Source organism: Frieseomelitta varia, unplaced genomic scaffold (genome assembly GCF_011392965.1).
Source record: "Frieseomelitta varia isolate USP_RPSP 00005682 unplaced genomic scaffold, Fvar_1.2 scaffold_862, whole genome shotgun sequence".
NCBI classification, from domain to species: domain Eukaryota; kingdom Metazoa; phylum Arthropoda; class Insecta; order Hymenoptera; family Apidae; genus Frieseomelitta; species Frieseomelitta varia.
The window spans coordinates 105,691-121,680 of NW_025110659.1; the positions used below are offsets into that span (position 1 = coordinate 105,691).

At 24.4% G+C, this 15,990-nt stretch overlaps 1 protein-coding gene across 2 annotated transcripts; it reads left to right on the forward strand.

Moving 5' to 3' along the window:
* Positions 1–98: 98 nt before the first annotated feature.
* On the forward strand, positions 99–15,001 carry LOC122536672 (gustatory receptor 5a for trehalose-like). 2 transcript variants are annotated; one of them, XM_043669197.1, is made up of 10 exons: positions 99–451; positions 5,882–6,123; positions 6,645–6,876; positions 8,664–8,799; positions 9,733–9,929; positions 9,989–10,098; positions 11,062–11,282; positions 13,707–13,872; positions 14,579–14,668; positions 14,757–15,001. In XM_043669197.1, the coding sequence occupies exons 2-10, from the start codon at positions 5,893–5,895 to the stop codon at positions 14,814–14,816; spliced, it is 1,443 nt and encodes a 480-aa protein (XP_043525132.1). In that variant the 5' UTR covers positions 99–451; positions 5,882–5,892; the 3' UTR covers positions 14,817–15,001. The 2 variants fall into 2 exon arrangements, with proteins under 2 accessions (XP_043525132.1, XP_043525133.1); XM_043669198.1 differs by having other exon boundaries at positions 100–451; positions 10,007–10,098; positions 14,757–15,000.
* Positions 15,002–15,990: the final 989 nt, after the last annotated feature.

The following is a 15,990-nucleotide window of genomic DNA, read 5'->3' on the forward strand; positions in this document are numbered from 1 at the left end:
AAATATTCAATTAAATTGAATTTTCATATGAAATAAAATAGAATTTATAATTTAAAGTACATATTATTACCTGAATCTTTTTCCTTTTATAGTCAAGTAATCCAATAAATTAGAGTAAAAGAAATATTTATAGGTATAGAGAATTCTATAAATATTAAATGCCTAAATGATCAGTTATCAGCTATATTTTATTCTATAGTTGATTTGTGCTAAGTGAGCGCGTGAGAAACTAGTAGTACAAGCGTTTATCTGATCAAACATGCATGGCGCAGGTCCGAGTTTCTAGTACACTTCCTCGGAATCAAGAAATATTTTACAAGTTAGTCCACAGTGATATACTCGTGCAGTGGATTCTCTTTTGTTCTTATTAAAAGTCGACCTGTTGCATTTGCTTTCTTCGTTTTTCATAATGTACAACATTAAACATTAGAATTTACAGATGGCTAATCTAGTGAGTGTTCTATTTAAATTTCTTTAAAGTTAAATTTAAATACTTAAAAATATTAAATATTCAATTGTATTTCGATATACTATAAAATAATATTCCTTTAATATTATTTATTAATTAAGATTAAAATTCGCACGTATGTTTATTCTTTATTATATAGGTAGTTTTTATTTGAAACACTTTAAATAACGCATTATTATTTATGGAATTTATTTTTAAAATAAACAAGTATTTATAAACTACTTAAAATGTTATTCCTGTTAAGCAAAATCTGCATATGTTTGAACAAGAAGATTTATTCTACACGTTATTTTACAACACAAATTATTTTTTAAGTAACATATAAATTCGACAGTTTTTATCTACAATATTTCTTTGTATTGTAAAATGTATAAAGTAAATTGTTTTGTTTAAACGTATGCAGATTTTTTTTTTAGAATGAATAGCGATTTTAGGTGATCTATAGATGTTTATTTGTTGTAAAAATAAATTCTATAAATAGTAAATAATTAAAAAATTTAAGTACATTTCATAAAATGAATATTTTTTTCAGTTTCATAATTTGATAATTGCAAGAAATAAGATAATAATACATTTGAAAGAAATTATCAATAAAATTAATTTTAGTAATTTTTCTATTTTGTTGCACCATTATAATAAAAAATTTATAAGTATTTTATTTAATATTTAAAAACTAATGTTCAATCTAATTAACGAATTAGAATGATTTATTAAAAAGGAAACAATTAATTTACAGCGCACGAACGGCAATGTGAAATTTTTTTGTTAGATTTTCTTACATAGAAATAGCTTTACTCGTGAGAATTTATTGTAATTCTGTAATACTATCAGCATATACTCTATCAACATTTGTTTCACATATATTTTTAACTTTCTATAAACAATAATCACATAAAATATTAAAAAAGACTGAATAATTTATAAAAAATAATTGACATAAGTTTTGAAATTTAAAAGTTATTAATTGCATTTTATAATGTATAATTAGCTTCATTTTTCTATTGAGATCATCTTAATATTATAACATTGTGAAATTAGTTCATTTTAAGTCAAAAATCAACTGAATTTACAAATTATCTATATCATTTTTATCAAGATATTTTTGATTTCTATTAAACAGTACATACACTCGATGAAAAGTTATCGATATTCTAAACTCTTATCACTTTGTCGAAAAAATCGTATTTTGAGGAATTGTCGTACAGGAGGAATTGTGGTAGATTTATTTATGAAAAAAATTTTTCATATTTCGTTAAAGACATTTGGATTCGCAAAATTTGTGAGAGAAAAATATTTTTATATCATTTTCGAAGGGATAAATAAAGTTAAGTCTAAATCTTTACGTTAAGTCTTTCAGAATTGCTTTCATAAATATAGAAAGTACAAAATAAAAGATACTATGTCTTTTTTTTATAAATGGAGTATTTCTCAAAACTAAATTGATAAATTAAGATCATTTGCATTATATCATGACGAATTATTTTTTAATATCATAGTAAATTTATGCTATTTCAATGACTTCTGTTACAAGGTCACTCGGCCATAAATAGAGGAATAAAACAGTAAGCCTTACGTTATAAGAAATAAACTGCAAATTCTACAATGGCTTTTTGTCTTCTGTCATATGTGTTGTTAGTTATTCTTGGCACACGATTTTTAATGTACCCTGGAAATTTCAACTTATTATGAGTTTAATGTATCCTATAAAACCTAACTCACAATCAGTGAACTGAAAAGCTTCTTTGATACTAATGAAAGAAGTTCTAGTTTCACCAATTACCTGAAAATACTATTTATATTTATTATCACAAAAAGAAATTATGACCGATATTAAATGGTTCTCTATAGCATAACATTTTTTTAAATATTTTTAAAAGTAACAGTGATTGAAGTTACCGAGACATCTTTTATATATTCGTTTTTTTAGGTTTCTATTTTTACCTTTATCTTTATCAATATAAATCTAATCGTACTACTGAACTTATTTGAGAAACGGAACGTAAGTAATTCATAAACTTAGATTACATCGATAAAATACACGAATATGAGTTATCTATTCCCACCCCAAAAAAAAGGACGTATCTTTTATCATTTCCCTATATCTATACAACAATTTTATACCAGTGTGTATGTTGGGAAAATTAATATAGTGGAATCTAGAAAATATTGTGTGAAACTTGATTCAAAATTATATTATATTGTGAACATAAATTTTATACACATTTGAACGACATGTTTATTTCCTATTATTTAATTTTTCTGAAATATTTTACTTACAAAATTAAAAATCCCTCGCACATTTTGAAAACTTCAAGTCACTTATTCACCCTTCAGTTAATCAATATTAATATTTAATAATAACGTCAATAAAAAGATAAATAATAGAACTTCTAAGGAAAAGGAAAGAGATAATAAATAATTCTTTAATTTACCAATAGTTGATAATCAATTCGAAACAATTGTGTACAATGTCTGAGAATTCTCAAAATCTGCAAATGAAATATAGGTATGCGTCGCGTTACGTGTATTCATTTCTGTCTCTTTTAATCCAATTACATATATCCCGATAGTCCTTTAAAAAAAAAAAACGAAAGAACAACAGATATAAAGATAGAAAGCCGGCAATTAACCTTAGACTTTTCAGGGTTAAAACAGGCTGTTTCGTATCCTAGATAAACACGGGTCACCTCCTTCCTGGAATATAATGCATCATTGGGATCGGTTGTCTCGGGGTGTGCGTCATCGCGTAGAATGTCTACAACGCTTGATAATTAAATTGGAACTCCACCGAGTCCTGCGAACGATGCTACTTTCTCGTAAAACCTATCGAAATTTGTCGCGTGTCTTGTTAACGTTACTCGCGACTCAACCTCACGTAACTCTACAGGTTTTGAAAAACGAGACGTCAGTTCGTATTTCTGAAACTACGAAATGCTTTGTCAAGGGGTGGATACAGCGTGAAATATTGGCGCGGTTAACGGTTAGATCGATGAAATACGATAGTAACGACGTAGGTTGTAGAATATTATTTATTACCTGTTCCCTTTTCTTTTTTAGAAATAGTATTATTTATCTTCGGGGAAGAGGAAATTTGAAACTTTGGTGTAGCTGTGTACAAAAGGGGAGTTTTATTGAACGAGGAAGCAAAAATATGCTTCATTAACTACCTGGAACTACCAAAATGTATAAAAAAAAAAAAAAAATGACCAATTTGTAATCTTCCACAGAAATTTTTATAATAGTATATTTTGAAGGACTTGAATAATTTTTAGTAATAATAACGTATAAAAGATAATAATAATAGTGTAGAATAATAAATGAATGCTTGTGTTCTTTATTAAATTATAAATTTTTTTCAATGTGTCAACTTAGCACATTTTTCTTACAAAATGTATTATGTTATATGTTAGAAATACCTGTATAATATGATAAAATGTTATATTATAATATAATATAAATTTTAAATATTTTCCAATATATATTATCGACACTTTTGATGGCAGAATATGTTATCAGAATTACAAATAATATTTGTTTTCAAATCTCTTGGTAGACAGTACATTACCTTCTAATTATTATTTTATTATACAATTATGTATTCAATGTGCCATTTTGTTCTTCTTCTCGAGATTTAATTTTGCATCTAATTTCTTGATTTTTTAAAATTAATATTTTTAATTAAGAAGAAAAGGAGGTGAAACTTAATCAAAACTACTACAAAATTTTTAAATTTATTTTAACATTTTAATATTAGAATAACATTTTAAAAGTATTTCATTATGATTTTTTAATTACAGAGATTGATATGTGTAAAAAAATTATTTGTATAATGTGAAGAATATAAAACATTTGTTTATTGCATCTGTATATTATAGTAGTTTTAGTATGTATGTAGAAAATATGAAAGAGCAATAATAATGTTACTAATAACAACTAATAATAATGTTGTTAATAATAACTCAACCACAATATCCAGATTCTAAATATGCAGACTAATTTATTGAAATAAAATCGTCGAATAAAATATTACTCGTATAATAATACTAGAATAAAATGTTATTCAGTAAAAATTATACAAAATTGATAATAATAAAGATTTAATAAATTTTAGTAAAAATGACTCTTGTCAGATTTCTTATAATAGAAATTTCTTCATAAATTTTTAGATTGCAATACATATATTTCAGTAGCTGACAAAAATTAGGTCTACGATGTAGTATATCTATTAAAATGGGTATCATCAAAAAATGATTCATTCGCGATTCTTGACATAGGCTGTTATTGAATAAAAATTAATTACCTTCACACCAAAACCATTTATCAAAACTGTTTCCCATCCTCGTTAGGAAGAGCTAAATGACCAATGCTATTTTTGTGTTTTCAATTGTCAAGATTAATAGCAGAATATCACTCATTTCTCTCTAGACGATAGCCCGTTTATCAAAAGGATTTAATCTGTATCAACAGTATCAACAGTGGATGAAAACAATATTTCTAAGGATTCCATTACTTGTTTTTTCTTTCAGTAACGAAAATAGACAATAGATAGAAAAAACTGAATTATTATATTTTTACTAATTTATTATATTTATTACCATATTTACTAATTTATATTTATTATATTTATATTACCATATTTACTAATTTATATTTATATTTATTATATTTATATTACCATATTTACTAATTTATATTTATATTTATTATATTTATATTATCATATTTACTAATTTATATTTATATTTATTATATTTATATTACCATATTTACTAATTTATATTTATATTTATTATATTTATATTATCATATTTACTAATTTATATTTATATTTATTATATTTATATTACCATATTTACTAATTTATATTTATATTTATTATATTTATATTATCATATTTACTAATTTATGTTTATATTTATATATTTACATTACCATATTTACTAATTTATGTTTATATTTATTATATTTATATTACCATATTTATATATTTATATTACCATATTTACTAATTTATATTACTATATTTACTAATTTATATTTATATTTATTATATTTATATTTACCATATTTACTAATTTATATTTATATTTATTATATTTATATTATCATATTTACTAATTTATATTTATATTACCATATTTACTAATTCATATTTATATTGATTATATTTATATTACCATATTTACTAATTTATATTTATATTTATTATATTTATATTATCGTTACTATTATTATTTATTTTTTATAATTTTATAATGAATCTCCTTTTACATGTAAATAATTTCGTCATCCGACTAATAATTAATAATTCTTTTGGAATTCATTACATCAATTAATTCGTTCAATTACATTCATCATTGCAGTATTGCTTAATAACTGCATAATGGAATAATTGCATGATTGTTTCGACAGGATCATACTAGATGCACGATGTAACGGTGGTATACATAAACGTGCAGGAGGGTCAATTTATAATGTTAAAATCGAAGGACGCCTTGTGTGAAATACCTCTTAGAAGCAAACCTTCTAACTTAAAGGTTTCTTTCACGTATCACAAGGATAACAGCAATGTCCAGGAATTAAGCGCGAATCCAACGAACAGTTTGCTCGTTGGAAGGCATCAGGATGGACGAAATGATTCCACAGACATCAACGTGAGAGTTTTCTTCATTCCGTGAAACGTTTACTTTTAAATAGTTTTAAAATTCATTTCTGTTCTCTGGTAGCCAACGTTATGTCTTAAAATTCGATTTTTATTTATTATTATAACTGGACGAATATTTGTGCAAATTTAAATTTTTATGGACACCTAAGCAGAGATTTCCTCACCTAAGTAACGAACGTCATGTTATATATATATATAATTCTTTATATTAAATTAGTAAACGTAATGTTCACTAACGTAAATACAATCGATGAGTGAATAACTTAACAGAATATAACTGCTTCAATTTCGTAATTTTAAATTTTACAAGATTATAGAATCTTACATTATTAAAAAATTTGATAATACCAATTGATCGAAATGAAATATTGTCTTAACACAGTGTTGGCTCTTATCTTTCGAGCATTAATATATTCAAAACATTTTTCATGACTGCGTATGAATATTATTTGTATAATTTAGTTTTTTCTTTTAATGTAATTTATTTATTTTTTTTTTTTTTTTTTGCAGGCAATAGAGAGTTTTCACTGTGCGATCGGGCCTGTTTTAAGTATGGCTCGGTTATTCGGTTTGTTCCCGATGACTGGGATTCGGTCTGTATCACCCTCAAAGCTCCGGTTCAAGATATTTTCGTTCATCACATTTTATTCATGTTTCATCGCCGCAATGGTATTTCTCACAACGATCGTATCGATGTGTCACATGTTGAAAACTCTTAACGCCAAAACGTTTCGTACACGTGGTAAGTAATACTCCTCAATCATATTTTCCTCTTCTGTTTCTATTGGAAATGATTTATACAACTATGTATTACATAGAATTATAGGTACTATTTGTTCTACTTTACTTTACTATTTATGCTATTAATCTATTACCTACTCTATTATATTTTTTCCATTTTTACTATAATATGTAACTATTGGAAATAATTCAATCATTTTACCATTCAATCAATGTACAGACATCTATGTTTAATGGAAGAAAGAAACAGGAGAAAGAAAATTACTACACAAATATAGATATGATATAAATATGCTACTTGTGAATATTTTATATATATATATATATATATATATATATATATATATATATATATATATATATATGTGTATATTATATATATATAATATTTACAAGTAGCATATTTATATATAATATTTATATTATATTATTATATAATAATAATAATTATAATTATTATTATTATATTATAATATTTATGTTATATATATATAGTTACATACAATACGAGACTAACGGCAATAAAAATTGAATTTGTTACTCTATTAAGAAGTTTATTCTAATTTCAATTTTATCACTACTAAGAGTCTCTTTTAAAAACGAAATATATGTAGTTTTTCAATTATTAAGAATTATATTCAAGACAAGATAAACAACATTACATTGCATTTTAAGGGACACAGTTGCAATGATTTTCAATGAAATTTCGTAATTTTAATTATTCAAAGACGATGCTCGATGATGATTTAGAATTTTTGATAATTCTCATATATTTAAATCACATTAATAAGAATAATAATAATAATTAAATAGGTTCGATGATCATTTTTGAATGATGGCAGTGAGAATGATCACATCCTTATATATATATCCTAGTTTACATGTAATTAAAAAATTTTGAAATAACTTCTGACAAACGTTGCAGAAGAATCTTACGACGAAGTATTAAAAATATATATTCAAAACACAATAAACATTTTTTTGATAATTGTATTTAAATTACATTAGTATAATAATAATAATAATAATCAGACAGGTTTAATAATAATTTTCCATGAAGTATTAAAAATATATATTCGAAACACAATAAACATTTTTTTGATAATCGTATTGAAATTACATTAGTAATAATAATAATAATAATAATAATAATAATAATAATCAGACAGGTTTAATAATAATTTTCCATGAAGTATTAAAAATATATATTCGAAACACAATAAACATTTTTTTGTTAATTGTATTGAAATTACATTAATAATAATAATAATAATAGTTAGACAGGTTTAATAATAATTTTCCATGAAGTATTAAAAATATATATTCGAAACGCAATAAACATTTTTTTGACAATCGTATTGAAATTACATTAGTAATAATAATAATTTTTGAAATTAATAATAATAATAATCAGACAGGTTTAATAATAATTTTCCATGAAGTATTAAAAATATATATTCGAAACGCAATAAACATTTTTTTGATAATTGTATTGAAATTACATTAATAATAATAATAATAATAGTTAGACAGGTTTAATAATAATTTTCCATGAAGTATTAAAAATATATATTCGAAACGCAATAAACACTTTTTTGATAATCCTAATTGAAATTACATTAATAATAACAATAGTAATTAGACAGATGTAATAATAATTGTTGATAGGTTGCACGCTTCGCACGTTCATTTTGTTTATATATTATAATTTTGAAATTAATAAGTAATAATTTTGGTTATATATTATAATTATGAATATTAATAAGTCACGTATATATTGCATTTTAGGTGGCATAGCTGAGGCGACAGGTGGTGCTGTATTCTATGGAAACAGCTTGATGGGCAGCATCTTGTTTTTCCGGTTGTCGTTACGTTGGGTGTCGCTTCAGCGCGAATGGAGGGCCATGGAACGATACATAGACAGGTCGATACATCGTCGACATTTCTCCTAGATTCATCGGTTTGCTAATCGCGTTGTTTGCTGCTTATCTGGTGTACACGCGAGCTTTGATGCCCGTTAATTGCACAAGGAAACTACAATAATTGGTTTATTTTAACGTGCAAGCGCCGCGATACCGAGAGATTCACCGATAATCTGATATCTGGCTGCAAGCTTTTCCCTGCACTGGCGAGAGGAACGCGCTTCCTTTCCTCATTATGTATTTTACGTTTGTTAGCACATAATGTGGATGTTTTTCTTTCTTTCTTTTTATTTCTCTGTTATTCAAAAAAGTTATATAAATCATTATACAATAGACATAATAACACGACGACAATAATATTATCAGCAGCGATTCGCAGAGTAATAAAAAAATGTTATACTAATAGCGCAACATAGTGCAACGTAACACGTAAAAGTACGTGACACATTCCAATAAATTTCTTTTTCAATTGAGTCTGTTAAAAAATTAGTAATAAATTAATAGAGTGGTCTGACGGTCTTTGTATAGAATTATGTTTTTATGATAATAGAAAATTAATTTGTATGAAATTTCAGAAATATATTATTATAATTTATTGTTATTCGCTTGATATTATAGCAAATTAATTTAATTAATGTACATATACTTTAATTTAATTAATTTATTAAATGTAGTTTGTTAAATTTTATATTTTTATAATTTATTGAATGTTATACTCTTCCACGTAATCCGCAGTCAAATCACAAGAGCAATCAAATGTGTTGCATGACACTGAATGTATAGCATAAATCTGAATGCATAGCATGATGCTTCATGATCGTAAGAACGATCAATAAATCTGAATGTATAGCATGATGCTTCATGACATGTATGATAATAATATTTATTTTGTGATAGACATGAAGTAAAATTTCATGTGTCACTCTGCTCTACAGCAATTCTATAGAACCTACGCGGCTACGATGGAAATTTTTCTTCCTAAGTACCGTGACACTGGTGTTGTCTTTTATAGAACATGTTCTGAGCATGTTCAACAGCGTCGAGGGATACGACTGGAACGCACCAAACTCAACGTTTCACAGCTTCTTGGAGACATACACTCTGCGATCGCATTCATTCCTCTTTGACACATGTGAGACTTGAAACAGAAAAACCAAAATTCGAAAGCGAATGACATCGTTTATAAATCAGGCTCATCTTTGTTTTCAGTGGATTACAATTTCATCATCGGCTTGTACGTCTTCGTCGTTAGCAAACTGGCGACGTTTACGTGGAACTTCATGGATCTTTTCATTATGCTGGTAAGTAATCAGATAACAATTTCGATCAAATTAAAACTTACTTCTCAAACTGATTGTGAGTTAAGTGAAATGAAATTATAATTGAAATTGTAATTAATTAAATCACATTCAGTTATATTAAACTGTTAAACTATATTATATTAAAGTAATTCTTTACGTTTACTACAATTTCATGAACTGAAATGAAATTATAATTGAAATTGTAATTGATTAAATCACATTAAATTATATTAAACTGTTATAAACTATATTATATTAAAATAATTCTTTACTTTTACTACAATTTCATAAACTGAAATGAAATTATAATTGAAATTGTAATTGATTAAATCACATTAAATTATATTAAACTGTTAAACTATATTATCGTAAAAGAATTCTTCACTTTTACTACAATTTCATGAATTGAAATGAAATTATAATTAAAATTGTAATTAATTAAATCACATTTAATTACATTTAATCACAATTAAATTATATTAAACTGTTAAACTATATTATATTAAAGTAATTCTTTACTTTTACTCTAATTTCATGAACCGAAATGAAATTGTAATTAATTAAATTACATTAAGTTATATTAAACTATTAAACTATATTATATTAAAGTAATTCTTTACTTTTACTTTTACTGTAATTTCATGAATTGAAATGAAATTGTAATTAATTAAATTACATTAAGTTATATTAAACTATTAAACTATATTATATTAAAGTAATTCTTTACTTTTACTTTTACTGTAATTTCATGAATTGAAATGAAATTGTAATTAATTAAATTACATTAAGTTATATTAAACTATTAAACTATATTATATTAAAGTAATTCTTTACTTTTATTACGATTTCATGAACTGAAATGAAATTATAATTAAAATTGTAGTTAATTAAATCACATTAAATTATATTGAACTGTTAAACTATGTCGTATTAAAGTAATTCTTTACTTTTATGAATTCGCAGGTTGCTACTGGCTTGGCCGAAAGATACAAATCCTTGAACAAAACGTTAGCAGTCACGGTGACGAAGTATCGACCAACGTTCTACTGGCGGGAACTTCGTGAAGACTATGCGATACTGAGCTGCATTGTTAAAAAAGTGGACGAGCACATCTCTCCAATCATTCTTCTATCTTTCGCAAACAACCTCTACTTTATTTGTCTTCAACTATTAAACGGACTGTCGTACGTATAATTATATACTTATTAGTATATAATTATTATTATTATATGAGCTGTTTATTTTGAAAATAGCCCAAGTCCATTTATATAATAATATGTATAATAATAAGTAATAATATACATATTATATTATACTATGCAATATTATAACATATTATACCATATTAAAACACATTACACTGTTCTATAATACATTATACCATATTAAACATATTGTACCAGGGTACACCATATTATGCCATACTATATTTAAAACTATTGGTAGTATAATGTTTTTGTGTTTCTATTTTCTGTTAGAAAATAACACGTTTTTCATGGCTATAAGTGGACTTGAGTTACTTTCAAAATTAATCAAGTAACTTTTTTAATTTTTAAGAAAGCACAAGTCTCTTAAAAAAAATAAAATTCCCTTAAAATCAAAATAAAAAATATTACAATTTTGTGTTATAAGATCAAAAAATTATTCAACTTTTATTCACTATAAAGAAATGTTACATTCAAGTAATAATTCTTCCCTAATTTGCGTATGCAGGAGGGATTTAAAATAATTATGGTGTACAAGTAGTATACAGTTTAATAAGTCCATTATATCGTTGTATTTTAGTATTGCGATTGGTCTTATATTTTTATATCAAAATACTCATCCGACATATTTTTAACCAATTTACCCTTTCTCCATTAGTATTTTTCAACTTTCTGGAAACTGCAGCCTCTAAAGGTTTAGTTGAAATGGAATCTTCTATTTAGTGGAATTGTTATTAAAAAATCACTGTCTGAGCTAGTCGAACGCTAGTACTTTAATTATAAAAAATATAGCTCTTATCTCATAAAATTTTACTGCATACTATACATCATATCAGTTTGATACTCTTAAAATGAGGCTTAAACCATTTTCAAACTAAAAATTTTTATCACTCTATTAACCAGCTAATTTTCTGTGTACAAAATCTTAGTGATTTTAAATATATTAGTTACAATTTATTTAAAAATGAAAAGATAACATAGAAATGTAAATATTAAAACAGCTAGCTTGATTTTTCTTTGAAAAATGAACTTAGACCGCTTCCGCCAATAAAAAATATTTAAAGAATATTTTAGAATATTATACAAGAGAAACTATCTTTCAATCAATTCTTTATTCCCTCCAGACTTTTGCATTTCCTTGCAGAAAATTGAAAAGGCACACAGAAAAATATACATGCCCTCTTATATGATAGAAAAATATACATCCTCTTTAAAAGATAAGATCAATCATGGAACCTTTGAAAATTCTATTTCTCCATAGTCCTCGAGAAACGCCCTGATGCATAATGATCGATGTTCGAGACCATTTCATTTTGTCTAATGGCATTTACTTCTAGGATCGGCCGTTTTGAAATTACGACTCGCCTCAATTGGGCGAGGCACATCATATTCAAGAGAAATAAATGTAATGTGTGCTGATAAACGAGTAGTCCAATGTGTAATTATTGAATAAGCAGCAGTCCCATTTAGAGAAATATAATTAGCTAGTAGATATACAGTAGATATACAGTCATGTTCTGTTTTGAAACAGAAACTGAAATGCAAAAGTTCATTAAGAGACGAAGTTGCAAGTTTTAATTCGTGGCAACCTTTAAATTTAATTTATAATAGAAAGAAAAGAAAAAAAAGACCAAAATATAAAATTTGTATCACAAAGATCATAAGTACGTTTGCGTAAGTTTATAATACAATAAAGGGCACAAGGTTTTATTTATACACTTGTAAAATCATTAAAATATTTATACACTTATTTATACACGTATTTATTTATACTTGAAAAATCATTCAAATTTCGAAAAAAATTACGAATACTTTATAAAATTCTTATGAGGAAATGAGATTGATCATTTTAACTACTGGTAGTTCTAAAGCGTTAATGTAAAACAAGATATCTTTTTTTTTTTTTTAATTGGAAAATACTTCAAACACATGAACGATCGAGAATTAGTCATACAATTTATATTATTAGTAACAATCTGATATTAACTATTTATTAATATTAATAAATTTGTAAGTTAATTATTAATTATTTATTAATATTAATAAATTTTTAAGTTAATTATTAAATATTTATTAATATTAATAAATTTTTAAGTCAATTATTAAATATTTATTAATATTAATAAATTTTTAAGTCAATTATTAAATAGTCAATAAATTGTTAAGTTAATTATTAATTTAAGTTAATTATTAAAAATTTAATATTAATAAATTTTTAAGTTAATTATTAAATATTTATTAATATTAATACATTTTTTAGTTAATTATTAAATATTTATTAATATTAATACATTTTTAAGTTAATTATTAAATAAATTATTAAATATTTAATATTATTGATAACAAATGTGGAAATGAAGTTGGTTATTCATTAACTAACCAGTTTTCTATTTTTATTTGAAGCATACCCAATAAAAACATAATGAGCGCAGTTTACTTCTTCGGCTCGTTCGGATTCCTTATCTTTCGTACGTGCGCTGTTACCTTACTTACTGCTCGAATACACGATCAAAGTAAAGAGGCCTTACCCTATCTGTACAATTGCTCGACGTCCAGTTACGGTATCGAGGTAATTATTTCTAATATTTAATTATTTGTAAAATTTTGCAATTCGTTACTGTTACTTCCAAGGCTCAATGAGCTAAGAGTTAACCAGTCAAGTGTTAAAACTGTCCTCCTTACAAAGAAATGAAAAAAATGCGTCTAACACAGTTCTTTCATTACAACTTTTATACGAGAACGTTATTATACGTTATTTGATTATAATTAAATTTACTATTTAATTATATCATATGTTACATATTTTATTATTTATTTTCACTTTACAATTTATTACAATATTTTCATAATTATTTTAAATCGCAATTAAGTAATACAATTGCTTAATTGCATTAAAATGATTTATTTTAATTATAATTGTAACGATTGATTCAAGATTCTCTTGTAAAACTTCTAAAATCAACTTTTTATTTTAAATATTTACATTATACACAATGAATTGCAAATGTACATTATTTGTTCAATGAATTAATATTTAATTATCACTTAGTCATAATTATTTTTAATATGTAATTTATCACAATTATTTTTAATTATAATTAACTAACAATTGGACAACATAGTTATTTGATTGTATTAAAATTATTTATTATCATTTTAATTATTATAATATATGATTGGTTTAAATGTTCAAGATTCTCTTGTACAATTAGTAAACATTGTTGTAATATCATTTTTCTTATTTTAAAGATCCATAGTGAACTATCTGTTTACAGGCTCAAAGGCTGCAGTATCAGCTCGCAACAGACGACGTAGCTTTAACTGGATTACGTTTCTTCTCGATCACGAGGAACTTCATGCTTGCGGTAAATTACGATAATATTTACATCGAGATCTAGTCTACAGTTAATTCAATAATTCATAATTTATTGAAAAAAAATTTATAATTTACAGGTGGCTGGAGCGATCATAACGTATGAAGTTGTACTTTTGCAATTCAATGGTGTTAAATGAAGCGAATAATAACAAATAACATCTACTTCACATTACAGTCGATCTATTCATAATTGTACTTTTGATAATATTGTTATTGTGAATGCAATCAATGCTCTAGTCTATTCCCGATAATTCTCTTGTTATTTGTATATAGAAAAATATATAATTCCTTTCTTTAAACAACGTGGGAGTAAGTATTTATCTGTGTATTGTGTTCACATGAGTTTTCACTTATGAAAATTTCAGATTTAGATATTTTCGAGGGTACGACTAAAAAGATAGAACATTGTTTTGATTTAATTGTATTATTGAAACTCAGAATGAACTCAGAACAGTAAACGACACATGCATTATAGAAAGCACAATATGTACATGGTACGAATACTACATACATTTCCTCGTATTAACGTATATGTAATCTTTAAATTTTCCATGCACGTATAAAAATCCATAGCCTAGAATTAGAACAAATTCTAATATTAAACTTATTAAATTATTCATCATTCTCTTTATTTCTTTGTTCGGTAACGATAATGCGTGCGTTACAAAATTTATTACACACATCACACATTTCAAGATGACAATTTTCAGAAACGTTAAGCGGCATTATTTTTCTTACTGTTTGCTTTCACATTTTAATGGAAAAATACAAAACCAATGAAACATGAAATATTATTGCAGCTATTCTCTATTCTACTCTATATCATATTCTCAAATAGTGAAATACGGATTGCAATTAGCAATTTTACATCTCTACGAGGTGAACCAGAGAAATGAAATTTAAGTAGAAATTTGTTCCATCTATTAAATATTTTAATGAATACGTTTTTGCATGTTTTATCTATTTTGCATATTTTGTATTCTATATATATATATATAATATATAATATAATAATATAATATATATAATATTAATTATATATTATATATATATATATATATTTGCATAATATACATATTTTTAAACTCTATTCATATTATATGTATTATATATATGCAAAAATATATAATATATATAATAACATTATATAATAAATATATATATATTATATATATTTTTGCATAAAATATATTTTCAAACTTTATACATATAATATGTATTCTCTCTCTCTCTCTCTATATATATATATATATATATATATATAAAATATTATAATAAATTATATTATATATATAATATTAATTATATAAT

What these genes read in the sequence shown, in the direction of transcription:
- LOC122536672 (XM_043669197.1), top strand. Translation starts at nt 5,893, where the DNA reads ATGCACGATGTAACGGTGGTATACATAAACGTGCAGGAGGGTCAATTT. An exon ending in TTCATTCCTCTTTGACACAT is followed by an intron (nt 9,930 to 9,988) that starts GTGAGACTTGAA and finishes TTTATAAATCAG; the next exon opens with GCTCATCTTTGTTTTCAGTG. An exon ending in CGAGGAACTTCATGCTTGCG is followed by an intron (nt 14,669 to 14,756) that starts GTAAATTACGAT and finishes TATAATTTACAG; the next exon opens with GTGGCTGGAGCGATCATAAC.